This window comes from Diceros bicornis, chromosome 1, assembly GCF_020826845.1.
Source record: "Diceros bicornis minor isolate mBicDic1 chromosome 1, mDicBic1.mat.cur, whole genome shotgun sequence".
Classification (NCBI taxonomy): Eukaryota; Metazoa; Chordata; class Mammalia; order Perissodactyla; family Rhinocerotidae; genus Diceros; species Diceros bicornis.
Genome location: NC_080740.1, coordinates 92,135,658 through 92,161,674, shown reverse-complemented (window position 1 = coordinate 92,161,674; position 26,017 = coordinate 92,135,658). Strand labels below are relative to the sequence as shown.

The 26,017-nt window shown below is 55.7% G+C and overlaps 1 protein-coding gene across 2 annotated transcripts in view; it reads left to right on the top strand.

Annotated features, from left to right (window-relative positions):
• ADAMTS2 (ADAM metallopeptidase with thrombospondin type 1 motif 2) overlaps positions 1–24,619 on the top strand; it is a 209,690-nt gene extending 185,071 nt beyond the window's left edge. Inside the window, exons 14-22 of one of the 2 annotated variants that reach the window (XM_058547620.1) lie at positions 3,457–3,580; positions 4,633–4,713; positions 6,424–6,590; positions 7,999–8,158; positions 10,090–10,222; positions 10,942–11,149; positions 12,719–12,848; positions 13,711–13,800; positions 21,033–24,619. In XM_058547620.1, coding sequence (XP_058403603.1) covers positions 3,457–3,580; positions 4,633–4,713; positions 6,424–6,590; positions 7,999–8,158; positions 10,090–10,222; positions 10,942–11,149; positions 12,719–12,848; positions 13,711–13,800; positions 21,033–21,490 — 1,551 coding nt within the window. In that variant the 3' untranslated portion in view covers positions 21,491–24,619. The remainder of the gene's footprint in view (positions 1–3,456; positions 3,581–4,632; positions 4,714–6,423; positions 6,591–7,998; positions 8,159–10,089; positions 10,223–10,941; positions 11,150–12,718; positions 12,849–13,710; positions 13,801–21,032) is intronic. The other variant, XM_058547621.1, reaches the window with a different exon arrangement.
• The last annotated feature ends 1,398 nt before the right edge of the window (positions 24,620–26,017 follow it).

Sequence of the window (26,017 nt, the reverse complement as noted above, 5' to 3'; positions counted from 1 at the left end):
GCCTGGAGGAGGCTGCTTCAGCTTAAGTCTGGCAGGGAGGCTGGTCACACGCTCTGCTCAGACAGTGAAGCCAAATACTCAAAAACAAAGACAGTGATGTCTCCTTTGTACCCGTGGGGTTTTAATTTATGGAGGTGACTAGGTGACAACACGGAGAGGCCAATGCCATTGAGAGAAAAATTTATTACTTACGTTGCCTGAGAGGAGGGCATGCTGTACTACACAGGGCCACGTGAAGAAGCACCAGGTTAGGTCAGGAGGCAGGGGACAGGAGGCAGGGGACAGGAGTTTGGATAGGAGCAGGGGACAGGAGTTTGGATAGGAGCAGGGCAAACTAGGTCAGAGCCTTCCTTAGCGTTCTGTGGGAAAGGCAGGGCAGGGCGGGATAAACAGTTGAGGATTAGCCAGTTTGAATAATTCCAGTGGACTCCAGGCTATAGGGCTAGTCTCTAGTTTCCAGGTACCTGGCTGGGATGATTTGTGCAGGGGAACTATTGGCCTGGTGTGTGAGAGGTAGATAAAGAGGGCATTTAGGGGGATTGGTTGATTTGCTTATCAAAGGCGAGCTCCCAGCCTGCCCCTTTGCTCTCTCTAAGAACTGGCTAGCCTTCTCCCTGGCCAGCAAGATTTTTAACATGTCAAAACATCATAAGACAAAGAAAATTTTTAAAAATATGATTAATATAGGCAGTAAGCACAGGAAACATTGAGTAGTAGAAGTAGCTTTACATAGCAGCTGTGACGATAGTTGCAAACGTAATATAGAAGTGAGAACACTAATTCACCCTCTTAGTGCCGGTGACTATAGCTTCACTCCTGACACTGACAAGTGAAGAATAGGTTAAGTACTTCATTAATTAATAGTGATTTTTAACGGATAACAGCAGGATGATAGATTTTTGCATAGGTAGAGAATATATACAGTTGTGCGTCGCTTACATTCTGAGAAATGTGTCGTTAGGTGATTTTGTCGCTGTGCAAGCATCATAGAGTGTACTTACACAAACCTAGATGATATGGCCTACCACACACCTAGGCTCTATGGTACTCATCCTATGGGACCACTGTCATCTGTGCCGTCCATTGTTGACCAAAATGTTGTCATGCAGTGCATGACTGCATATGATCATAATGCAAAAGTCGGAAGACAAAGGAGACAGTAAGGAAAGATTTAAAAACACACAAAAGACATTGGCAGTAGTAAGATGAAATATATGAGCCCCAACAATACATGGGAAAGTGAAATTCTTCTGTTAAAAGAATCTAGTCCTGGGTCAAAAAGTAGTACTCAAGTGGGTGCTGTCGGTTTAGAGAATGTCGAAGCACACAACTCAGGAAGGTCAGAAGTGAAACGACAGCAGACGATGTGTCAGGAGAACAAAGGCACACCGTGTACACACGCAGCAGGGAGTCAAAGAGAATCAAGGATTAAACGCGGCCCATAGGGTCATTTTGTTTTAATAAAGGGCACAATCCACAATGTTGATAAATCAAATCAATCTGACTTTTTAGATGACATCAAATAGGTCATCTAAAAACTGCTGTGAAAAGGGGAGAAATTGAAATAAGCTAGCATGTTTCCTAATCTACTAACTGAGGGAGAGGATGTCACAGCAGGGAAGGAAGGAAAAGAGTAGCCCCTATCTGCTCCACGCCCTCCTATGTGACAGCTACCCCACCCTCCCTACCAGCGGTTCCCACCTCACCTTGAACCCAGGTGGACTCAAGCTGTCAACTTCCTCTGGTCGTGGGGGTGGCCAGCAGCAACCATACAGAGCGGCTTGGGGACGCGTGGGCATCCCCAACCTGAGCTGTCATCGGCGCCATTAACCCCTTTAATATCTAAAGCGGGATTTCAGGCCAGTGGAAGGACCCTGGGCTTCACTGGCCTCTGGAACTTGGTTAAAATCTTAGTATCACGTTCCCACTGGTCTACCTCAGCCCGCTGGATCTTACACAGTGTCTCCGGGACGTCCATCCACGTTCACCAAAGACATGTGCCCTGAGCCAGGGACAGTGCTTGCCTGGGCCTGGATGGTCAGAGATGAGCCGACCACAGCTGCCCAGACAAAAACCCACGTGTGACACTCCTCCAGGTGGCGGGCAGGCCTTCCAGCTGTGACTGTGAGACACACCCTGATTTTGGGCAGTGTCCGATGCGTGTTTTCAGCTTGGGCTTCTGTGCCTTAAAAGACCAGTATTTTTTTCCCCCCAGTTTATCACATTGCCTTCCTTTGCTTAATTTTTTTCCTCAGGAATCATTAAAATAAAAATGAACATTTCGTTTTGTTGATTGTTTTTCACCCTGCTCACTTCCAAAAATGATTCAAAGGCTTACGATCACATATAGGTCAATAAAACCAAAGATTGTTAACTTCTATCCACACATTCAAAAATGATGCATGAACCACTGCTCTGTCCACCTTCATGGTCTAGAGCCCCTGCTCTCAAAGGTCCTTATAAGACAAAAGTCCGAAATCAAAGAGCAAAGGGAGAGGAAGCAGGTGGTAGGAGAATCTTGAGGAGAGAATTGGCTCTGAGCTTCCTGGCAGCCAGGGCAAAGAGGGAAATCTGTGATGCTGTGGTGCACTGTAGGACACGCAGTGGGAGCAGACAAGCTCAGGGGAGAGGTCCTCTTCCTTGCTGAGCTAGGAGAGCTGTGAGTGTGGATGTTGGTATGAAAGTAGCCTCAGGCAGTGTGCTCAGGGCCATCGACATGCAGGGCTGTTCCTAACGGAGCTTCCATGGCCCTGGGACTGGTGTGCTGCCTGGGCTGTAGAGAGAAAAAGAACCTGAATGTATTGCTGCCTCTACCAGGTGGCCCCAGGCAAAGGAATGTCCCAGCTCAATGTGGAATAATTTTCGCTGCTGGAGTGGGCAGTGTTGAGAGGATTAGTGGAGAGAATAAAGGCAAAAGTGTTCCCACCGAGTCTTGTCACCTCCTGTCCAGACACCTGAAGACAGCTAGAAGAGGACTCTGTGTTCCTGGGGCTGTGAGGAGGCCGAGGCATCCAGGTGTCAGCTTCAGCTGGAGCCCTGCAGGGCCACTGCTGGGGCTGTGCCGCATGGCTGCCCCAGGAGGAGGGGCGGAGGCCAGGGCTGATGTGCAGCTGTCAGGCCAGGAATGTTCATTCGGAGGCCAGCTTGCCATGCCAGGACAGTGTCGGGGTGTGGCCCTGCTTAGGCTGTGCAGGGCCCTCTGAGGTCACACTGTCCACATGAGTGAATGAGGCACAGTGAGGGGAGTGGCTGTCCTTGGTGGGTCCCCAGTGGGTGGGCATACAGGACCTGTTTTGCTCCAAAGCCCTGTCTCCGTCCTCTGTGTTGGGAACTGGTAAGGGATGCCCAGACCTGGGCTGTGGAGGGAACAGGTGCCGGGGCCCAGGGGCGCGGGTCAGGCCAGGGCCCGAGTGGGAAGGGGGTCTCACGTGTACTCTGCACCCCCTCCCCCTGCAGAAGGTGGGCTGTGACGGGGTGATCGGTTCCAGCAAGCAAGAGGACAAGTGCGGTGTGTGCGGAGGGGACAACAGCCACTGTAAAGTGGTCAAGGGCACCTTCACACGCTCGCCCAAGAAGCTCAGTGAGTCGCCCCTCCCTCCGGCCCCAAACCATCCTTGGGACTCGGTGTGGGTTCAGACTGTTCTGGGGGCGGTCTGGGAGGGTGAGGTGGATGGAGGATCCTAAGTCAGGGACAGCTTGAGCCAGGCTCCGGGTGGGAGGGGGAACAGGGAGAATGGAGGCCCAGGTCTCAGGGGTCAGGGCAGAGAATGCCGGGATATAGGCACACAGGGTGGGTCTTAGAAGACTTTATTTGAGGGCAGAGACCATGGAGGGCACCCCTCCCCTGCCCTCCAGAGCTGCCCAGCTGGCCTGTGGTCCCTTGCTCCCTGCCCCTCCGCCCCTGCCCCAGCTGGCTATCAGCAGTACTCCCCTGGACTGGTCAGTGCAGCCTGGGGCTAAGGGCATGGTAAGTCTGTCCCCCGTGGAGCTACAGGATGGGCCTAGGGAACATGGGGTCCCGGCAGACCTGGGATCTGGAAAGACAGCCCTCTGGGGGAACCTCACTCCAAGCCTGTGCCTCCTCTGGCCCTCGGCCCTCCAGGTGGCCTGTGGCAGCTGACTGCCCGCCTCTGTCTGAAATGGCCAGAAGCCACTTGGGTTTGTCTGTTTTAGAAGAAGGCCACGGAGCCAACGTGCCCGACTCCGCTCAGAGCCGGTGCTGGGGTGCTGGAAGCTGACCCTCTCCACAGGCTCCTGAGACCCCGGGGTCTTCAGTTCGCAGATTAAGTGGCTGAGGTCCAGGCAAACAAGAGGTTTGCTGGAGGCTTCCCTCCTAGACATGGCGTCTCAGCCTCACGCCTGGGCGTGACTCCAGGGCCGTCCACCAGGATTCCCACGAGTTTTCGATGGCAGAGCCTCCCTCAGGAGCACCCGGGATTTGAAGATGAGCATAAAGGCTGTGGAGACACAGCAGCTTTCCCGTTGGGTGATCGGCTCTCTGGGTGGGCGGTCAAGGCCCCCGGAACACTGGGTCCTCAGGAACCCTTTGAGGGCGAGGCCCCTCCATGCGTTGTCCACATTCGAGCGGCCTCTCCCCTCTCATTTGGTTTGTCTTCCCACATCCCAACAAAGGTTACGTCAAGATGTTTGAGATCCCGGCAGGAGCTAGACATCTGCTTATCCAGGAGGTAGACACCACCAGCCACCACCTGGGTGAGTCTCGGAGTACGGGCAACGTGGCGTCTCCACGGCTTGGCCCTTCTGGGGGTGGGCAGAGCACGTGGGCAGCAGAGGCCTGTCGCTGGCTCAGCCCACCTCATGGACCTTTCCCAGGGTGGCCTCCTGGTGGAGAGGGCAGGGGCTGGGATCAGAGCAGCGGCTGTGGAGGAACCTGTGTCTAAGACATGCCACACCCCCAGCCCGCAGAATGGTGACTCCCTACCCCACATCTCAAGGCCAGGTGGAAGGCCCCCTGCCCACTGTAAGGCAAGCAGGGTCTGCAAGCAGCAGAGTGCTAGGCAGCCCTCACACACCAACCAGAGGGTACTGAGGCCTCTGGAGGATGGGCTGACACAGTGTATTTGCATATATTCAAATTAGTTTAATTTTAGATTCAAGAGATTCTACCTGGAATAGGGATTTCTGGCATCTCTTGAAAATTTGAATTTTCTAACAACTCTGGGTGCCCCTTCCCATGTGTCAGCCCCTGCCTACGGGACTGTGTTCTCGGAGGCTGCCCCCGACCCTCGCGGGGGCTTCACCCAGCCTCCCTCCTCCCCCCGAAGGCATCTGGGCCCTACCTCCTGGGTAGCCGTGGGGCCAAAGTCAGAAAGTGATGCTGGGGGTCACTGGGGGGATCCTGCACAAGTCCCTTCCCCCAGTTTGGGCCCCACCTTCCTCCCTGTGCCCTGGAGGCCAAACTGAGTCAGGGGCTCCCAAACTGCTGCCATCCGGCACCCTCACTGACACGCATTTTTCTGTCTTCCTTGTTTTAAGAGGAAACTTTATATTGCCACCCAAAATGCAAAACCAGTACCACTTGCCTTAAATGGAAGGTAAATAGAAAAGTTCATTCCCTAAATGTGTTCCCTGCTAGAGGACCAGGACCCAGGTCTGCCTTCTGCACCAGGGGAGCGAGGGTTAGTGACAAATTAAGGACCTACTGGCCCCCACCGAGGCTTCTTCGTGATGTGGAAAGAATCATAGGAGACGTGTGCAGGGAATCATTTCTTCATTCTGGGATCCCGTGGTTTTCGTGGGGCCCCGTAAAATCATCCAGCAGCCCCCCGTAGCCACCTTCCACACTGGGAAGTGTGTGGCTTCCTGACAGCCGGGTTCTCAGCTCCTAGACGCTCTTTGTGGATGCCCAGTGGCCCAAATGTCCACCCTGATCAGGCCAGGCCTCTTCGGGGGTGTGGGGAACTGATGGGGCCTCAGGACAGGCCCCAGTTACTGAAGGGGTGGGGAGACCCTGCTTTTCAGCTGGACATATGCTTACCGCATGGCAGGAAGCCCGCAGACCCATGCCCTGGTGTCCAGCAGATGCCCTGCACCCGGGAGCTGGGGCTGGGGGGGCGGTGGCTCTGAGTGCTGTGAGTAGCCCGCAGGGAGGCTGCCGTGCCAGCTGTGAGCCGCTTCTGAGCAGACCCCTTGTGCCTCCAGGGCCCATGGAGCAGATCCTGGAAGGGCCCTGGGCTGGCCAAAAGGGCGCAGTGGAGGGGAATCTAGTTCCACTGAGTGCCAATGGGCGAGGCGGGCTCCCAAGGCAGCTTGGGCCCCTGGCAGTGGGCCGCTGGGCAAGATGAGGGGCTCTGCTCCCCACTGCTCCCCCCACCCATCCAAACCAGCGTCCCCCGCCGGCTTCCACGCAGCGCCTCAATCTTGCCCTGTGATCACAGCGGGGCTGTCTTCTGCCATTCTCAGCCATCAAGAACCTGGAGACAGGCAAGTTCATTTTAAATGAAGAGAATGACGTGGATCCCAATTCCAAATCCTTCATCGCCATGGGTGTGGAGTGGGAGTACCGGGATGAGGATGGCCGGGAGACGCTGCAGACCATGGGCCCCCTCCACGGCACCATCACCGTTCTGGTGAGTCGAGGCAGGAGCCAGGCCCGCCACCTCCTGGCTGCCCAGGTAGAGGGGCAAGTGGCTACCAGGGAAGCAACGGAGGAGGTGCCTGGGAACCCCGAACCTCCCTGCATCCTCCAGGCCGGGCCACACTCTGAACGGCCTCTGTGGGCTGCCCTTTGGACCGAGGGTCTCCATCTCTGTGTCAGAGAGAGGAACAGACATGGAGCCAGGAGTCGGGGCCCTGCATTGACCCCCAAGTGACCTCAGGCAAACTCTCCCCTATAAGGGTTTTGGGTCCCCCTCTGAATGACGTTCACGGCCACCTTTTATCCTTCACGTCTGCCGTCACATCCAAACCCTGCCACACCCTGGGAGGACCCTCGGGGCTCAAGACGTTAGCCTGCCAGACCCAGGTCACACCGGACTTTGTCCCCAAGCGGGACCGGACCCCAGGGGTCCTGAGTCCAAGACCACAGGCTGCTCCTGGTGTTGGGAGGACAGAGGGGGCTTGATTTGCTAATCACTTTTTAAAAATTAATTTTAGTTGTATAAGTAATATATTTTACTTGTAAAAACATTAAAACACTACAGACAAGGCTCAGGTCCTTTCGCCCCTCCGCTAAGGTGAGCGCACTGGGGCTGGTTCAGGCCCCTGGACCCAGCGCCCCCTACCAGGGCGTGCCCCTGGGGCTGGTGTGTCAGTACACTGTGACCCCTGCCCGCCTCACTGGCAGGGCTTCTTCAAGCCCAGAGATGCCCCGGGGACCCGCCCAGGTCAGTGCACGGCAGCCGGGCCTCAGCAGCCACCGTGTCTGTGCGAAGACTTCACCTAGTCGCTGAAATGTGTTTGTGACCCCCATGTTCACACTGGCGTGCTCTCCCGGGCCTTCACAGACACATGCAGAGCAGTGACACACTTGTTCCCAGCTGAGGCGGGGCGAGGTGACGCTCGGCTTCTTGTTTTAGCACTCCTGCTGAAAACAAGCATCCTTTTCACAGTATGTTGAGTCCCACGTTTTTCGCATTTTTGTCCTTTTACGGATGATTTCGCTGTTGGAAATGGCCCCTAAGCGTCGTGCTGAGGCGCCGTGTGTGTTCTAAGCGCAGGAAGCTGCCGTGTGCCTTAGGGAGGAAACACTGTGGCGGGTGAGCCGCATCCGGGCGTGAGTCACAGGGCTGCTGGCTGTGAGCTCAGTGTTAATGAATCAGCAGTATATATCGTTGGGGTCTCATAGGACCCTGACCCTGTGTTCCCCTGAGAGCAGTGGTTCAGTGTTGGTGAACTCAGTGTTTGCGGGAACTTTCTAGAGCATAACTACTTTGAATAATAAGAGTCAGCTGTCAGTGTACCTCGGGCTGACCATCTGAACTGGCTGCCCAGGAAGGGTGGAGAGCTGGGCAGGCCACTCATGGGGCGCGGGTGCAGGTCGTCCCGCAGGGGGACGCCCGGGTCTCGCTGACGTACAAGTACATGATCCACGAGGACTCCCTCGGCGTGGACGACAACAACGTCCTGGAAGACGACTCCGTGGGCTACGAGTGGGCCCTGAAGAAGTGGTCTCCCTGCTCCAAGCCCTGCGGCGGAGGTGAGGGTCTTCTCAGAGTTGGGGCCCCTGGGCCAGGTGATGTGAGGTGACCAGAAGGGGTGGTGCCCCGGGTGAGCAGAAGCCTGGGGCCGGGGCCCGGATCCCCGAGGGGCTCAGGGACTGAGCAGGAGGGGTCTTCTGGGCCAGGGGCTTCCTGAGCCCATGTGCCCTGCTGACTGCAGGGCTTGGGGTACGGGCCAGATATAGGAAGACTGGCCCCAGGGGCCCGTGACCTTTGCCTGGGTGGACAAGGGCCTAGCCGGGCCTGAGATGGGGGAAGGGGGGCGGAAAGGGCAGGTAAGAAGGCCAAAGGCAGCCAGAAGGGCCTGTGGGGCTCGGACGATGCCAGCAGGGCCGTGCATCAGCGTGGGAGGGAGGGTCTGGCCTGGGGGAGGTTGCTGTGAGCATGGCTTAAATGGATTACATCTCAGCATCCGAGGCAGGACATGGGGAAGACTCGGGCCCCTCTGCGGAGGTCCCTCCCATGTTCATTCAGAAAGGCATCCCAGACCTTCCTGGGGCAGGGCTGGGTGCAGAGGGGTCCCCTGGGCCCCGGATCTCAAAGAGTGCATGGCCGGGTGAGACGTACAGACAGACAGGAAGTTCCGGTCTGCCATCGTGGTCCCTGCTCCTGAGGGCTTGACGAGACAAGAGGCGGAAGACAGCTCAGCCTGCAGGAGCAGGTGGCTGGGACAGACCTCCCTCAGCTGCTACGTGGGGTCCCACACCTAGAGCACAAAGAGGCATTCCCCGGGGGCGGGACACCCACTCTGGCCCAGGCGGATGGAAGGCTCCTCTTCCAGCGCTCCCACCTGGGTGGATGGTGCCCCCAGCCTTCTGGTGGGCCCACGCCCCCCTGGGTTTCATCAGCACTGCTGACATATCTCTTGGACCCACCTGCTGTTCCCGCCTTCCCAGTCCTGGCACCAGCCTCACTCCCCACCTGGCCCAGTGTGTGCAATCTTGCCCCTAGAGTGGCCTATTAAAGGAGCAGATCAGACCATGTCCCTTCCTGGGGTCATAGTCTTCAGCAGCTTCTCTGCTCTTGGGATAAAAAAACAAAATTCTCCTCGTGACCTCCAAGGTCTGGGCAACTTGCTGACCTCTCCCACCACACTGGCACCCCTGCGTGGGCTCGACAGGCCAGACTGGCCTTAGGTGCTTTTCCCGGGCATGCTGTGCTCCTGCCCCAGGGCCTTTGCACAGGCTGTCTCCTCCCCCGGGATCCTCCTCCACTGCCTTCCCACTAAACCAGTGTCCCCCCATCCTCTGCTTCCTGGGACACCCCCAGATGCCTAGACCTGGTCAGGCTGCCTGGCCATATTATCTTATGTCTTTCCCACAACCATGGCACTGCTGACATTTGGGACTCTATCATTCTTTGTTGTGGGAGCTGTCCCATGCACTGTGGGATGTTGAGCAGCATCCTCGGCCTCTACCCACTGGATGCCAGTAGTACCTGTGCCCCAGATGTCACAACTAGTGTCCCAGACATTGCCAAATGTCCCCAGGGGGCAAAATCGCCCCCAGCTGAGAACTGCTGCACTGGACTGTGGTGGGAGGAAACTTGCAGGCCGCGGTCTCGTGTTTGGCCAACTTCTGGCTCGTACCAGGTCCTCAGTGCCTATCAATTCAAGCTGTAGTAAGTGGCCAAGTGATGGGAGAGAAAATAGAACCTTTCCTCCTGCCCCTGGAAGCCAGCCACGGGGCCAGGGGAGAAGGTGGCTACTCTCCCCACCCTCTTGCCCTCACTTGGCCTAGGGGGCTGAGGAGACACCAGGCTGGACATCTCCAAGGCCTGGCTCTGGTGCCCTGTTGGCCCCCACCCCATCAGAAGGGCAGAGAGGACTGAGGCTGCTGGTGGCGCTGCCCCTCCGCACCCCTGGAGGGGACACCGCCCCCTTGAGCCCCCTTGAGCTCTCCATCTTCAGGGTCCCAGTTCACCAAGTACGGCTGCCGCCGGAGGCTGGACCACAAGATGGTGCAGCGAGGCTTTTGCGACGCCCTCCTGAAGCCCAGAGCCATCCGCCGGGCCTGCAACCCCCAGGAGTGCTCCCAGCCTGTGTGAGTGCCCGGGGCGGCCTGGGGTCCCACTGGAGGAGGAGAGGGCAGACCCCTGGGGCTCCTATCAAGGAGGGTGGGGATCTGGGCCCCCTGAGCGGCTCTGGGCCTCACATCCCAAGACGTTTGCTGGATTCTGTCTCACACACCACATTTCGTGGTGTCTGAGACGCTGCAGCCCTGCTTCAGCCTGCTAACCTGGAGCAATAATGTGCAAGTGGTAGTGCTCAGATGGGGACACTGGGGCTCCGAGGGTGCAGGGCTTGCTTCTGGTCCTGTGGTTGATGTTTCCCACGTGGCCCATTGCAGTGGCTGTGGCCCAACCCTCCAGCCCTGGGGTTTGGCAGGGCTGCATCGCTGAATCCTTCCACAGGGCCCTGAGCAGGGAGGATGGCTGGTAACTAGGCAGGTGGGGCGTGTGGGGACTGGTGCTGAGGGAGTCCACACTGCTGTCCCACACTGCGCAGAAGGGTTCACGATTTCACTAGAAGCTGAGGTCAGAGGGCAGAGCCGGAAGCCTAAGAAGGGACAGATGCCAGCAAAGCCCCTCGGGCCTGGCCTCTCCATGGCCACCCCACAGGGTCTCCCCAGTGGTTGACATGCATGGGGTTCATCATGTGTAGGACCTCGGACAGGGGCAGAGCTAACTTACAGGGCACCTTGTGAGAACAGTCCAGGCTGGTTCTCCAGGGCACTGACTGTGCATCGCTCTGCCCTGGCAGGTGGGTCACGGGCGAATGGGAGCCGTGCAGTCAGAGCTGTGGGCGGACAGGCATGCAGGCGCGCTCTGTGCGCTGCGTTCAGACACTGCACAACAACACCACGCGCTCTGTGCACACCAAGCACTGCAACGACGCCCGGCCTGAGGGCCGCCGGGCCTGCAACCGTGAGCTCTGCCCTGGCCGGTGGCGGGCTGGGCCCTGGTCCCAGGTAAGCAATCATCCTGGCCCCCGGCCCCATGTCCTTGGCCCCCAAACCAAGCTTGGGTGGCAGTAGGTGGCCAGGGTGTTCCATCTTGGCATGGACGCAGCTCCTGTCCTGGGCCACATCTTGTGGTTCTCAGGTCAGTGCTCTGTTGAGAAACACAGTGGAATGTGTGTCTTTACTCCACAGGGCAGAGGCTCCCATGTGCTACGGGGTCTGGATTCCCAGGAGACTGAGGGCAGCCTGGCTCCAGGATACGACGGGGCCAGGGCTCTCATCTCAGAGGGTGGATGTGTGGTCAAGGCGGCCAGCCACGCTTGTGGGAGGGGACATGAGCAAGGGAGGGCTTAGACTTGGGCTGGAAAGAGTAGTGCGGATGGTCTCAGGGGCTGGAGGGGCAGTGCTGGGGGCAAGGCTGAACTGACATGAGCACTGACATCCAGCTCACAGGCCTGGTTGGTCAGGGGTCCCCAAGACCAGCCTCAGGGTCCATGATTTGCTAGAAGGACTCACAGAACTCAGAAGCTGTGCTCACGGTTATGGTTTATTACAACAGAAGCACACAGTAGAATCAGCAAAGGGAAAAGTGCCTGGCTGAAGTCCAGGGAAACCAGGCACGGGCTTCCAGGTGTCTCTTCCCACTGGAGGCACCAGGGACACGCTTAGTGCTCCCGGCAATGAGGTGTGACAACACACACGAAGTCCTGCCAACTGGGAAGCCCACCCAAGCCTGGGTGTCCAGGGTTTTCACTGGGGATCAGTCATGTGGGCAGACAGTGCCTGCGTGATTGACATCAGTCACTGACACCCCAGACCCCCGGAGGGAAAGCAGGGGCTCACCATAAATCACATGGTCGGTGTAAACTCACTGGACAAACTGGTGCAGTGTGACTCAAGGCCTCAGGTGCACACACACACTCTTACCACATAGAATATTCATGAACGTGGTTCCCAGGAGCTGCCGAATGGCTGGGCATGAAAACAGGCCTTTCCTGGGACTGTGCAGGGTTTGAGCAACCCAGGTCTGCCGAGTCAACCCTTTCTCACATGCAAGGCAAGGACTTGAGAATTATCCTTGGGCAGGGCTGGGTGGAGCTGTGAGTCAAGCAGGAATCTGGGCGTGACCCTACCCCATGTGGTGAGGCACAGGGGCTGGTGGTGTTGAAACTCGTGTCCTGAGGGAAGTGGGGGGGTGCTCTGCCAAAGCCTCCTGGACTCGGCCAGAGCTTTCCCAGTGGCCCAGCGCACAGCAAGTTTCCCTGGCTGTGGGCCTCCTCCAGCCAGAGCAGGCAGGCGCTCACTGATAGCCCAGAAACGCCAGGCCCTGTGCCAGGCCCTGCATACTCGTCTCTCTAACTCACAGTAACTCAGAGAGATGGGCACACGCGTCCCCTCGTTAGAGCCCCAGGAGACTGAGGCAGCCATCTGAGGCCGGGGCAAGGCAGGCCAAGCATCTAGCCCACTCTACCCTCTGCCCCTCACCACCTCCCACTTGTTATGGGTCACATGCCTGGGGAGCTCTTCCAGGCCCAGCCTAGCGTGGGAGGTGGCCCTGACTGGTGACTCTGCCTGCAGTGCTCTGTAACCTGTGGCAATGGCACCCAGGAGCGGCCGGTGCTCTGCCGAACCGTGGACGACAGCTTCGGGGTCTGCCGGGAGGAGAGGCCTGAGACAGCAAGGATCTGCAGGCTTGGCCCCTGTCCCCGTAAGCCCTCTGTTGCCCCAGTCCCCTGCCCCCAGCATGCAGCAGGCCCAGGGCGAGGGAGGTTGGTCCAGGCAAACGCAGCTCCTCCCACAACTGGCTGGACTCAGCATCCGTGAACTTAAAGGAGATGCTGAGCCCTCTCGGGCCACAGCTGGGGCCTTTCCCTAGTAGGAAGTGGAAGGAATTGACACTTGCCATGCTCACCTCCAGGCCAGGCCCTGGTGAAGGATGGAGCAGACTCAGCCCATCCCCACCTCTCTGGTCTGGGAGACAGAAACCAGACTGACAGTGACTGCACCATGCGAGTAGGGGGTGCCCATGCCCTGCGAGGAGAACAACCAGAGCACTGTCTGCCTGCAGACATTTGCCAAGTGCCGGACACGCATCCCTCTTTTGGTCCTCGCAGCAGCTCAAGACATAGACCCCTCCACAAGTCCCGTCTACAGAGGAGGAAGCTCAGGGGGTCAAGTGTTGCCTGCCCCAGCTGGAGGGGCCAGATCTGGGATTCACTTGTTCTCTGTGTCCCGGGAGCTGGGTGGGCTGGGGGGCTGAGGAGCAATGCAAAGACAAGGAGGTGTGGCAGGGCCTGTGTGTGTGTGTGAGGGGTAGTAGCTGTAGATACTCTGTGTAGCCAGACCCGGGATGTGTGGGGGTGGGGGGAGAGGCAGGAGGTGAGCCTGCACAGGGCAGTTGGGGCCCATCTGCCTTGAGGGAGGGCCTTGAATGCCATGCTGGGAAGTTGGGGCCCTCCTGTGGCCCCCTCCCCAGGACACCAGGAGGCTGTGGAGCCGCTGGGCCTGGGGTGGGCAGGGGCCCTGGCCTGGTGCCCCAGCAGCCACAGCCTCCTTTCTCTTTTCTCTAGGAAACATCTCCGATCCCTCCAAGAAGAGCTACGTGGTTCAGTGGCTGTCCCGACCGGACCCCGACTCGCCGGTCCAGAAGACCTCGTCAAGTAACCGGCCGGTTTATAACTCTGCCTCTGCCCTCCAGTGCATGCCCTGCGCCTTGTGGAGCTTGCCGTGGGCTCCTCTCCTCTCTTTCTATGGAAAACTCCCCTGACTCTTCCTGAGCGCTCTCTCGGTTGAATCTGTTTTCTCCGGGGCCTCTGTGCTCGGATGTCTCCTTCGGAGCGGCCTGGCCGGGAGGGCCAGCCTCGCAGAGGCAAGGCCTGGGGCACTGGCCTCTTGTCGGGGGCTGGGACCTGGTTAGTGATGGTTTGTAAAGGGGCAAAGATCTGTCGTGGTGCTGGAGGGGCCAGAGGCCAAAGGGCAAATGTGACTACTTGGTGACCGCCACGTGGGGCCACATCCCTGCAGGCTGAAGCTGCAGGTCGGAAGTCAAGGGGGAAGCCCGCTCCTCCCCTTTCAAATGCTGCCCGGCAGCGAGGCGAGGCCAGCGGGGGTCTCGGGCCGTGCAGGTTTGCGCACCGCACCGGGTGGCCCAGCTCCGGGTTTCCGGCAGTGTGTCGGGGCTTCCCGGCCACCGCTGCTGCTGCTGCTGCTGCCGCCCTGTGCTGAGCGTGTCCTCCTGGCTCGCGCGACCGTGGCCTGCTTTCGTGGCCTTTGTGTCCCACTTACACAGCCCTTGGCCCCCGTGCCCTGACCCTCGGGGGTTCAGGTCAAATGGAGGAGGCAGGGGATGCGTCCCTGCAGTGGGACCTGGGGACACACTGCCACTTCCATTCTCTGTCCATTAGCTGCAATGGCCTTTTCTCATCGCGCGCACATGTCCCCATCCACAGGGGTGAGAGAGTGAGAGGCTGTCGGAGGTGGATGCAGCCACCTGCAGTGTGGACAACTACAGAATTACCTCAATTTTTATTGCTTTTTTGCTTAGACAAAACTATGTAGAAAATGCCTTAAAGTTGAAAGGTCACGGAATTGGCTGCTAACTCCAGCTGCAGAGGGGGCGGGATCCAGGAAGGAGCAGGCGGTGCGGGTCTGCGGGGAGGGGGTGAGGGGCTGCCGGTCCACCCACCTTTTGCCAGGATGAGGTTCCCCGGTCCAGGTGGCCTGGCTGCCGCGCCGCTCCGTGCGGACGGAGCCCGCCCCGAGGCCGCGGCGAGCGGCGCTGACTGTTGCTGGAGGCCGGCCCCGCGGGCGCTGGACAGCGCTGCCTTACCCGGCGCGCAGGGCTCCTGGCCAGTGCAGCCCCGCCCGCCCCGTGCGGAGCGCCCCGCCGCCGAGCCCTCCCCGCGCTCGTCACTGTTCTGTACATACGCGCTGGGCGCGTGCTGCCAACTGACTCTCACGACTGTTAACTTCCACCTGGGGCTAGGCGCTGCCGTGACACGAGTGACTCTGGGAAGGTGCAGCACGGTCCTGGGCGTTGTGCTCTCTGTCTGTATGCACTGTGGTTTATCAGGGATATTTTATTAGTGTTTTGTAAGTATTCAATGACGTATTATATAGGTTCCATTGTCGTTGCTTTTCCGGTTTTTTTATGAGACGTTAGTGTGTGCCAAAGTGACTGTGAAAATGACCTTTTATTCTTACTAAAGATGGAAAGACTTCCTGTCATGCATCCCACAAATAAACTCAATAAAAGTTCAGTAAAACTGGGTGCTTGGGTCTGGCACGCTGCTGGCTCCTTCTCTTCCTCGTCTGACAGTGCTGGGGGCTGCGGGTGCCCTTCTGTCGCATTAGTGCCTCGGTTTCTGAATCAAATGACTTTCCTGTCCCCCTTCCCCCTGCCTAGCGTAGATATGAGGGCCCCTCCCCACTGAGGCATATCTTCCCCGCGCAGCCATTTTTCAAAATGTGACAGCGGCCCGTGCAGACACGCCGCCTCAGTGGTTGAGTTCTTAATTGTTAGTGCTAAGCAGCACCTCACAGGAATGCCGGGGTCTCCCCTTGTGGATGGAGGTCCCACAGTCAGCAAAAGGGTGCAGGTGGGTTTCTCCCCGTCTTTGGGACCAGAGCCCATGGAGTGGGAATGTGGGGGAAGCAGTTGAGAGAGTGCTGGTCCAGGTCACAGTGCCCTGATGGTGGCTGCCCTGGCTCCTGAGACAGCTCTCAGCCTTGGCCTGCCTGTTCAGGGAGGGAGAGGTGCCCATGTGGCCCAGGTGAGGGGGGCAGCCCCAGGAGAGTCTTGGTCGGGAGAAGGGCAAGGTGGCGGTGGCTCTGAGCACCTGGCCTGCGACATTCACACGTGTGTGTGCTCAGCCGTGCCTGCCCTCAGAAGCCACAGGGCCTCTGTGTTCGCTCACCTTGCTGACAAGGACCAGACAGCAGGTCAGGATCCAACAGGGACCTCCTGGTCTGGGGCCTGTGCCATGTCTGGCCAGTGGGCATCTCTCTCCTCCCTTTCCTGTGAAGGGGTCCCGTGCCAGACAGGAGGGAGGTCATGAGAAAGGATGACGTGGGGCCACCCAGCATCAAGGAGACAAGCTTTGGAGCACAGGGCCAGGCCCTGGGTGCCACCCTCCAGGGTGGGGGTCACGGTGGCTGTGGCCAAGCTCAGCCTGCCGAGAGCTCTGCTCATTGAAAGGAATCCCAGCTCAAGAGAGGCGAGGAGGCCAACACGACCGTCCGACAGAGCTGCATCCACTCAGGCTCCCTCCCCAGACAGATCGGGAGCAGTCCTCCACGGGGGCTCCCCGACCAGAGCTGCAGGGGTCTACTGACAGCCCAGGCAGCTATGTGCCGGGACAGCCGAGGGCATGGGGGGCGCCACAGACGAGGGGCCACCTGCTTCTTCAACTTGTCGCATGACCTTTTGAATGGTGAAGTGGTGCACGAGGTTTAACTGCGAAAAGAGGAAAGAGAATGAAGTTTTCTCCATCCTGGCCTTTTCCTGAGCGTGGGAGATGGCAATGATTTCCTGTAGGTGGTGCGCACATGTCCCAACCAGCAGCCCCTTCCTACTTCTCCTTCTCTCTGTTATGACAACCTCGGGAGAGTCTTGCTTGGCCTGAGCTTGGCGTCTCTCTTACACTTGCTCGTTCTCTCCAGCTCAGAGCTTGGCAGACAGGAGTATTTCCCAGCATTTGAGGAATTAAAATTTGACTTAAAAATTGACTTAAGAGGACTTAAAACTTTTCTTTGTATTCATCTTTAGGATCACCTTTATTCACTGCACTAGTTTTCCATGAATGGTAGCAGTATAAACTTTCCTTCTAGAATACATTTTAAGTTAAAAGGGAGTCAGTTTAGAGGAGGAGAGTGTGAAGCCAGTGATAACACAGGTGGTGGGCAGGTACAGCCGAGTACATACAAACAACTTCCATTTATGAAAAATGGGTTCACTCTCAATGGCCTGTTGTTCCGTGGAAGGCAGTAGGCCTTGCGAGTTAATTGCTGCTGGAAGTGGCTGAAGATCGAGGATTTTAAAACTGAAATCCTCCTCTTGGCGGCGCTCGCCTCAGGACAGTTGCTCAGCCCTTTGGTGGTGGAATTTGCATCTCCCTCTCCTCGGAGGGCTTTCTGCTCAGTGACACTACTTAAAAATACACAACCTTTGGTGTCCTTTTAAGAGTGGTTGGTAATGATTATTTTGAAATTTTTCTAGGCTGATATTAGCATAGCCAAGCCTTTGGCCAGTGGCTTTCTCAATTATTTATTCATTTATTGACTTATTTTAATTTTTAAAAACTTAAAGCAATGCAGCCCACTGTTGAAAGGAAATCAGACACAGAAGTTGGGGCTACGTGAGCCAGGTGGAAGGAAGGCACCCTGGAGAAGGGGAGCCTGGGCCCCACACCCCCGCCGTCACCTGCCTGTGGCAGGGAGAGCTACTGCTAGTCCCCATTTGTCCCTTTACTCAGTGACACTGCTTTGTGTGTCAAGCTCTGATCCAGGCTCTCGGGACACCATGACTACTCAACTCGGCCATTGTAGGGGGAAAGCAGCTCTGGATCATAAATGAATGGAGTGGCTGTTCCAGTAAAACAAGGGACCGACTGGACCGTAGACTGACGCTCAGATCCCAGCCTGGAGGGAGATAGGAAGGGGGATGCTCAATGCCAGTCTGGTTATTTGTGTGAAGGAAAAGGCACAGGTGACAGGGGAAGGTGTTGCTTTGTGGCAGGGGTGGCCCCACTCCCAGCAGCACTGCCAGGCCAGGCTCCATCCTTGTGGAGGCCCATGCCTCCACCCCTCCCCGCCCCAGCTGACGGTCAAAGCCTGTGGGAAGATGCTGCCACCTCCTCTTATCAAAGCCCCCTGGTGTCTCCTGAGGGCTGTGATCAGTGGTTTTCACACTGCTCACTTCAGTGGCTGCTGGAAAATGGGGAGGGCCAAGGAGGGGGGATGGGAGCAGATGGGAGGGAATAAGGGAAGGAGCAGGGGAAGAGAACAGGTGAGGGGGAGTGAGCAGGAGGGGAGGGGAGAGAGGGAGGGGAAGGGAGCAGGAGGGGAGGGAACAGGGGAGGGGGAGAGGGGACAGGGGGAGGGGAAGGGAGCAATGGGGCTCTGTGCCACACCCCCCACCACCAGCTTCCAACAGGACCACTCTGATTTCATCCGTCTCATATATTGGGCAATTGTGTAAGATTTTATCTGAGGAAAGGGATCTAACAGTCTTAAAAGCCTGAGAGTGCATCTCAGGATCTTCCAGTTTGGTTTCTCCAGCAGGCTCTTAGCACCAGGCCGCCTGCCTTCCCCCCACATCTGAGCCTGATCTTTGGTCTCCAGGTTGGGAAGACTGGGGCCTCTGAAGAGCTCATCTGGTTTAGCTCTTCGCATTGCATTGTGGGTCCTGCAGCCAGGCATGTTTCCTCCTCGTTCTGGCCACTTGGAAGCTCAGAGCCATAGCTGGGTCTGCTCTGGGGCCATGTGCTCCATGTGCTCTTCTTGCCTGTAGTGTTGCTATTTTAAAATTCATCATTTCCCTGCTCTGGGCTTCCTCAGTGATTCACATTTATACATTTATGCATTCTTTGATTCCCTGTTCTAGGCTTTGGGGTTGCAGGGACATCCAAATACAGCTCGGGGCTCTGCCCTTTAGGACTTTCAGGATAATGAAAAAGTCAAGCATTAGTCACCTTATCTGACAGTTAAATGTGAACGTGCCAACTGGATGAAGTGCCAGGAAGGGGAGACCCCATGGCACCAAGAGACCACATACCGGTGGGATTTGACCTCCTAAGGGAGGTCAGGTGATGCTTGCCTGAGAAAGATGCATTCCAGCTGAACCTTGAGGATGAGAGGAGAGCAGCTGGAGGGAGAGGGGAGACACAGTATGTGCAAAGGTGCTGTGGCCAGAGGGAGCATAGTGCAGAGCAGGGGGTCTGAGGCCTGAGTGCTGCTGGAGAGGTGAAGGGGACAGGTCCTTACCCTGAAAACAATGAGGGGCAATGCAGGGGCTTCGATCAGAAGTGACGTGGTCGCATCTTCAGTTGAAAAATAGCATTCTGACTGGAGCTGGACAGCTGGACGAGAAGGAGAAAGAACGGAGTAGGCAGAAAGGGGGCTCTTAGCACGGTGCAGCCAAGAGGAAGGCAGCTCGACCCACCCTGTGGAGGGGGTAGAGAGGGGAACATGGGCATATCCGAGAGTATCTAGGAGGAAATAGGCGGACTTGGAGATGACTGGATAGGGGATGCCGGGGTCTGGCTTGTGTGCCTGAAAGGCCATTCTCTGAGACGGATGGTGTCAGCAGAGGCCACAGGCCAGGGATGGACGTGTGCAGTCTCAGGCACCTTTGGGACCATGGGGTTGGGGACTGTCTAGGAGACAGTTGTATACAAGAATCTGAAGCTCTGGGAGTTTGGGGTTGGTGTCCAACTAAGTGGGTCACCAGCCTGTAGGGAAGAGAACAAGCTGGAGCAGTGGCCATGCGGTGGGTGGGCATCAGAACCACTGGCCCTGAATGAGAGGGGCCTGCTTGTCTATCACTGCAGGAAGTTTCAGTGGGCTAGCGTGGCTTCAGATGTGGATGTAGACAGTGCACAGAGTAACTACAGCAGATGTGGTTCCCATCCGATGGCTGCCTCTTCCTTCCCTCCCTCCTTCCCTCCTTTCAGTAGGAGATGAGGTCAACTAGGGAGAGTGAGGGGAAGTCTGATCTCATTGTGCAGAACAGAGTGGCTGAGCAGAGAAACAGAGCACGCAGGGTTGGGCCCATTGAGGTCAGTGATCAGGAATTTATAATGGGTCAAATATCCTCTGTTATATAGTTATGTGGCTTATTCTTTCATATTGAATGAACTTTTGTAAAGCATCTCAATGTTTGTGTTGTGTGTGGAATGAGATGGTGAAGGAAAGGGAAGAGGGACGGAAATTTGGGAAGACAGGGAGTGGAGGGAGAGGGAGAGCAGGAGAAGCTGAATGGCTGGGATGAATAACTGCAGGTGGAGGGGGTGCTGGGCCCAGGGAGAAGACAGCCACATGGGAAGAGAGGGAGTCAGGGCCCTCCACGCAAGCTAGGCCGTGCATGAGTGGTTTCTTGGGCTGGAAGGGAAGGGGAGGAGGTGCTGGGCAGAGGGTTAACCTGTGTGGAGGCATCAAGTTATGGAGCAGTTTGTTTGGAAATGGCCAGAAGCGCCATGTGGCAGGGCTGTAGGCGGATGGAGCAGTGGCAGGACATGAGGCTGTCCAGCAAGTTGAGGCAAGCGGAAGGAAGCCAGACAAGTTGGGGTGAATTTTCATTTCCCTTTAGGCACTTTTCAGAAACAAAGGTCATCTGAGGAGTTTGGGTGAGGACGGGAACAGAGTGGAGGGGCGTGGCGAGGCCACAGCTGAGGCTCTGGGATTTGCTCTATTGGGTTTTAGGAATTGGTTCTTTTAGGTTTAGTTTTGTTACAGTAACTGCTTATAGATTATTGTAGAGTCAAACTCTGCCACAAAATTTCAGTGGGGTTACCAGGAGGATGTCAAATGTGAAGATCTGACGAAGTCCCATTCTTTAAGATGAGCTTGGAATCACTCCCTAAGAACAGACAGGCCTCATTCTGTCTCAAACTTTGAGAGATACTGAAAAATCTGGACTCGGCTGGGGCTGCTTGGAGGAGGATGCAGTGCTCACAGCTTGTGTGGCAGCACTCCAGGGCAGGGGTCCCCGGATGCTGCCCTGATACCGGGCTGCTCTGACATCAAAACCACACAGACTTTCCGCGTGAGCTCGCTTGCCTCTGTGCTGTCTCTGGGTTCTTTCAAACGACTCCTTCAGCAAGCTGTTCCCTGTGGGGGAACAAAGTCCCCCTTATCTTGTCCTTTGGTTATTTGACCCACTTTTCTCTTTCAGAGGGCCGCTGCCAAGGCGACAAGTCAATGTTCTGTAGGATGGAAGTCTTGTCTCGCTATTGCTCCATCCCAGGCTACAACAAGCTGTGCTGCAAGTCCTGTAACCTGCACGACAACCTCACCAACGTGGATGACAGGGCAGAGCCACCGCCCGGGAAGCACAATGACATTGAAGACCTCATGCCCACCCTCCCAGTGCCCACTCTAGTCATGGAGGTGCAGCCTCCACCAGCCAAGCCCCTGGAGGTGCCTGTCAATGCCTCCAGCACCAGTGCCACTGAGGATCACCCAGAAACCAATGCTGTCGATGTGCCCTACAAAATCCACAGCCTGGACGATGAAGTTCTGCCACCCAACCTAATCCCTCGACGACCGAGCCTATATGAAAAGACCAGAAACCAAAGAATCCAAAAGCTCATTGATGAGATGAGGAAGAAAGAGATGCTTGGAAAGTTCTAATAAAATGGAAAGATAGCATCAATAGCATTTTTTTTCTTGCTTATAGAGATATTCCATGGGATGGCAAATCCTGTGTCATGGAGATGAAGTCAAAATTCCTGATTCCAAAAGGCTTTGAGACAACAAAGAGGGAGAATGACATAAAAATATATATATTTGGTTGTAAGCATGTGACAACTGGGTTAGCACGTGTGTTTCCCATCCCCGGAATGTTGTAAGTCCTGTACTGGGGTTGGGTGTAGGGTGGAGAGGAATATAAAGGTTCTACAACCTCCATCAATGAGGTAGGGCAGAAGGGCTAATCAGAGAGAGAAAACACTCACTCCAGGCTTCTGAGCAGTGACTTCCTTGGTGGTGACAACCCTTTTGGAGACGCAGGACATTCCCTAACGGTTCTCCAAACTGAGGCACAAAGCCCATGGGGGCTCTTAGGAGAAACACTGATTTATTTACTAACTGACCAGTCTCTAAGATGAGCACAATGAAGTAGAGGCCGTGACCTCTAGCGCCTTCAAGAGCCAGGCAGGCAGCAAAGATGAGTATGGTGGCCGGCTGGGGACTGCGACCAACCTGAGGGCCACAGCCCGCTAGAGCTGATTGCCGGCCCCAGCCACTGCTGCCTCTGTGAGAGCCAGACCCTGCTGCCAGAGAGTGCACTTTTTCAGAAGTCTAGAATTGTGTGTGAAAATTCTCAATCCTTAAAGGTCAACTCAGAATGTTTTAGGGCGGTCTGGGGTCTGGTGGGGTCTGGAGCTGCCAGTCTTGGCCTGATGCAGTCTCGCGCATTAAGGACTTAGGGAAAGCCATCTCATCTATTTGGTGCTCACGTGCTGCGTTTGAATATCTCAGCAGAGTTGGAGCTGTGAAGCTGTCTGTCTCTTCCCAGGAAAGTACTGAGAATCCTCCAACTGGGACTTGAGGATGTATCTAAACAGTGGGCCATGTTTCCTGCGTGCGGAGGAGACAGTGGGCAGCTCTCCCGGGCTCCCCCAGGCCTGTCTCCTCTCCACTAACCTAAGCCTTGCTTGCCACCTCTAGCCAGCCTGGCCTCAGCCTTGGGCCTCCCAGAGGGCTCTCTCCCTCCTCAGGGGCATTGGAAGGATGAGGGAGGTCGTGCGGTGTGCCTGCGCTCTCCTGGACAATCTAGTGACTGGGCAAGCCCCTGACTTTCCCTCCTGGGGGGGGCCAGGAGTGCTGTCACGAGGGTGGCCACACCCAAGGGTTCTGAGATGAGGCCTTGTGGGCTCAGTTTGCTCCTAAAGACCAGCTTCGCTTGTGGGGGATGGGCTTTCCCTGTTTAGCCCTGTGGTGCCCCCCCAGCCCCGCCCCCAATTCCTTCACTTAGAAGCTCCAGAACCCAGCAGTGAACTGCAAGACTTGGCCTCCGAGGGGAGGCATAGGGTGGAAGAGGGGAGCCTGCTTTATCTTTTGCTCTTTGCAAACGCAGAATGGTGCTTTGGGAGCGAGATGTGAATGAGAGAAAGAGTAAGCGAGCAGGGTGGCTAGGAGGACAGTAGCTAATTTTTACCTCTCCCTGCATTGATATTCAGTGAATGTGCAGCTTAAACTTCCCAAAATTGCAAGACTCAGGGGCACATTAGCTCCTTAGCTGGGCCTTGCCTGACACCTAATTCTTAAGCTTTTCATGTCCAGGAAAGTGCTGGAGCCTTTGTATTCTTGCCAGTCATAGACCTTAGAGAACTCTTTCTTGTTTAATTCCCTACCATATAGATGAGATTACTGAGGCTCAGGATAATACCATGATGGCTACTTTATATGGAGCCTTGAGGTGCTACGTGTGTCTGAGTCTGTGGGTGTGTGGTCTAAGGGGCAAGTAAGGGTGCAGGAAGCAGAACAACACCTGGGATGATGCTTAACATCCCAACCAGGTGATAACTAGCCTCCCGCTCCAGCCGGTGCAGCCTGCCTCTCCCTCTGCCTCCAGGTCCACACATGCTCACACATGTCCCAGTGTCTCAAAGGAGCTTGCTGGCTCCTAAGAACCAAACTGTACAAAACATTTTTGAATATCTCCTATAGTACCACTTCTTCTTTAACAGGATGTGGTATAAAGCACTTTTGCAATCCTGTCTCTGTGATTAGGAAATGGATCCCACAGCCTTCCCTCACTGGTTGAACCCATGGCAGCTGGTGCTATTCACAGGCTGAAGGACTGGGCATTTTGCTTGGGTCTGGCCTAGAATGTTGAGGAAGTCGGGGGTGACTAACCCCAGCCAGGGAGTACTACTTGGTTTACCCAGCCTGGGGGCCATAGGATGGGAACACTCCATTCCCAGATCCCAGCAGAGAAGGGCTGCATGTCTTGGGGGCTGGAAGGCTTCCAGGAGAGGCCCCAGGTGGGACATTCCCAGGGGAACCTGTCTTCTGCTGGAGGGAGAGGGAGGCCCTCTAGGAACTGCAGGCAGTGTGGCCATGGCCCCATACGTCATACTCAGTCCCTCGGGCCATATATCCACCGAGTTCCGTAAAGTAGATGGCCTCAGACGTCTCTCTGTCCAAGGAACGCAGTGTTCACCAGGCTCTGAGAAACTGCAAATCTCCACTGAGCTTGGGACCCGTGGGAGAGCTGGCTTAGCAATAGCCCTGAGTTCCAGAGCCAGCCTCCGTGTCTCAGTGGCTGCAGCAGCCTGGCGGAGCCCATGGAGGTCTTCCAGCTGAGGTTTTGTAAACACCATGTTGAGACTCAGAGGTCCTCTCTGTCTGTGGCTCCAGAAAATCAGCGGAGGGGCCCGAGAGTCACTTCATGTGCACGGGGAGACTTGTGCTAGTTTTGGGACCTGGTTCTCTGCTCTACTCCTTTTGGAAAACCCATGGAATTTCACATATAAGCCTTTCATCTGTATTTTAAGATTTTTTGTTTATTTGTTTGGAGTATATAAATGGTGCTCAATAGTGAAGCCTTTCTCAGATGAAGTATTATGACTGTGTACTCCTGTATGACAGGCAGCCGCCACATGAATCACCACGGTGCTGAACTCAAGTCACATTTTATCTTACGATCACAGCAATCAGTATATTTGTTTTCTGTACAGTAAAAGTTCGCTCCTTGATTTTATAACTTATTAAAGTCAAATGTCTGTGTTTTTGCACATCATGCCTCGTCTGTCTGTTACCTCGACTGCACCTGTCCCTTGGCCCCAGCCTGAACGTGGGCAGGAGGGAAGGAGGTGCTGCCATCACAAGGCCAAGAGGCGTGGGGGGGGATGTGGTGGGCCCTGAGGCAAGGCTTCTCCAGTCAGAACCCTGTGAAGGGCAAGAGGGGTCCCAAGGGCTGACCCCCTCCCAGCTCCCGTGAAGCCAGCCCTCCAGGCAACATGACTTAGCCCACGGTTCCCAATAAACCTTTAGTTCAGGGGGTAGACAAAGAGGCTCCAGACCCCTCCTCCCTGATCACAGCCCTTCTCTCCCATAACTAGAGTTTCCAGAAAAAATACTAGATGCTCGGTTAAACTTGAATTTCAGAGAAACAACAAATAACTTTGTAGTATACTTATAAATTATTTATTTATAAATATATATTTATTATACCAAAAACTTTGTTGTTGTTTCTCTGAAATTCTAATTTAACTGAGAGTCCTGCATGTTTATTTGTTAAATTTGGTAACCCGACTCACAATCAGAATTCCACTTGTAAAGACAAGTCCATTCTCTCTGGCCTTCTTTGATATGAGCAGGTGTTGGGCAAAGAGGGAGTTGAAGGCAGAGGAGGAGACTTCTCTCAGTGCCCTGGCCACCTAGGAGGCAGACAAGGTGCAGACAGTGCTGGAGAGAGGGGACAGTCACAACTCTTACCAGTTTGTACAGGGGTTGGAGGTGGCTTTGGAATAAATAGGATTTCTCATTTTGTTCTTCATTGGAATTTGTTTTGACTCCGTTTTTATAGTACAGCTAGTCATTCATAACGGGGAAGAGGAACTTGAAATGGGTGCATGTGAGTGTGTGTATTAGCAGTAGGGGAGGAATTGGAGTTGGGTAAGCAGGACTGGCTGAGACTAAATATTTGCAAAGGTAATTCATAATTGGATAACCCAGTGAGGTTATTTTAGAAAACAGTCCCTGGGTTATAGAGGAAGTCGTAAGGAAGGCCCAATCCATGCTTTCTGAAGAACGTTGATGAATGGTTAGGAGGAGCGAAATGTAATTACAGAGGTATTGGCCACCACTCCCGCCTCTTCCTCCCTCTATGTGCGTCCCTGACTCCCAGGCACAGAGCAGCCGTGCCATGGTTATCCCCTGCTGCACGTTCTCAGCCCAGGGGAACACAATGCACTCCCATTCCTAGAGGCTATGTGACCAGTTCCCCCTGAACCTCATGCCCCCATACAGTTGCTTCCTCGCTGTCAGGAGTTTAGGTACTCATAAGCCATACTCCCATGATTTTACATCCAAACATTTGTCTGCGATTCCAAAATCACGCATATGTCCTAGAGGGTCTTTTCTCACACCTCAACTCTCCTATGTAGGAGCTTTCACATCCTTCCATGACCAGGTGGAGACTGGACAGAC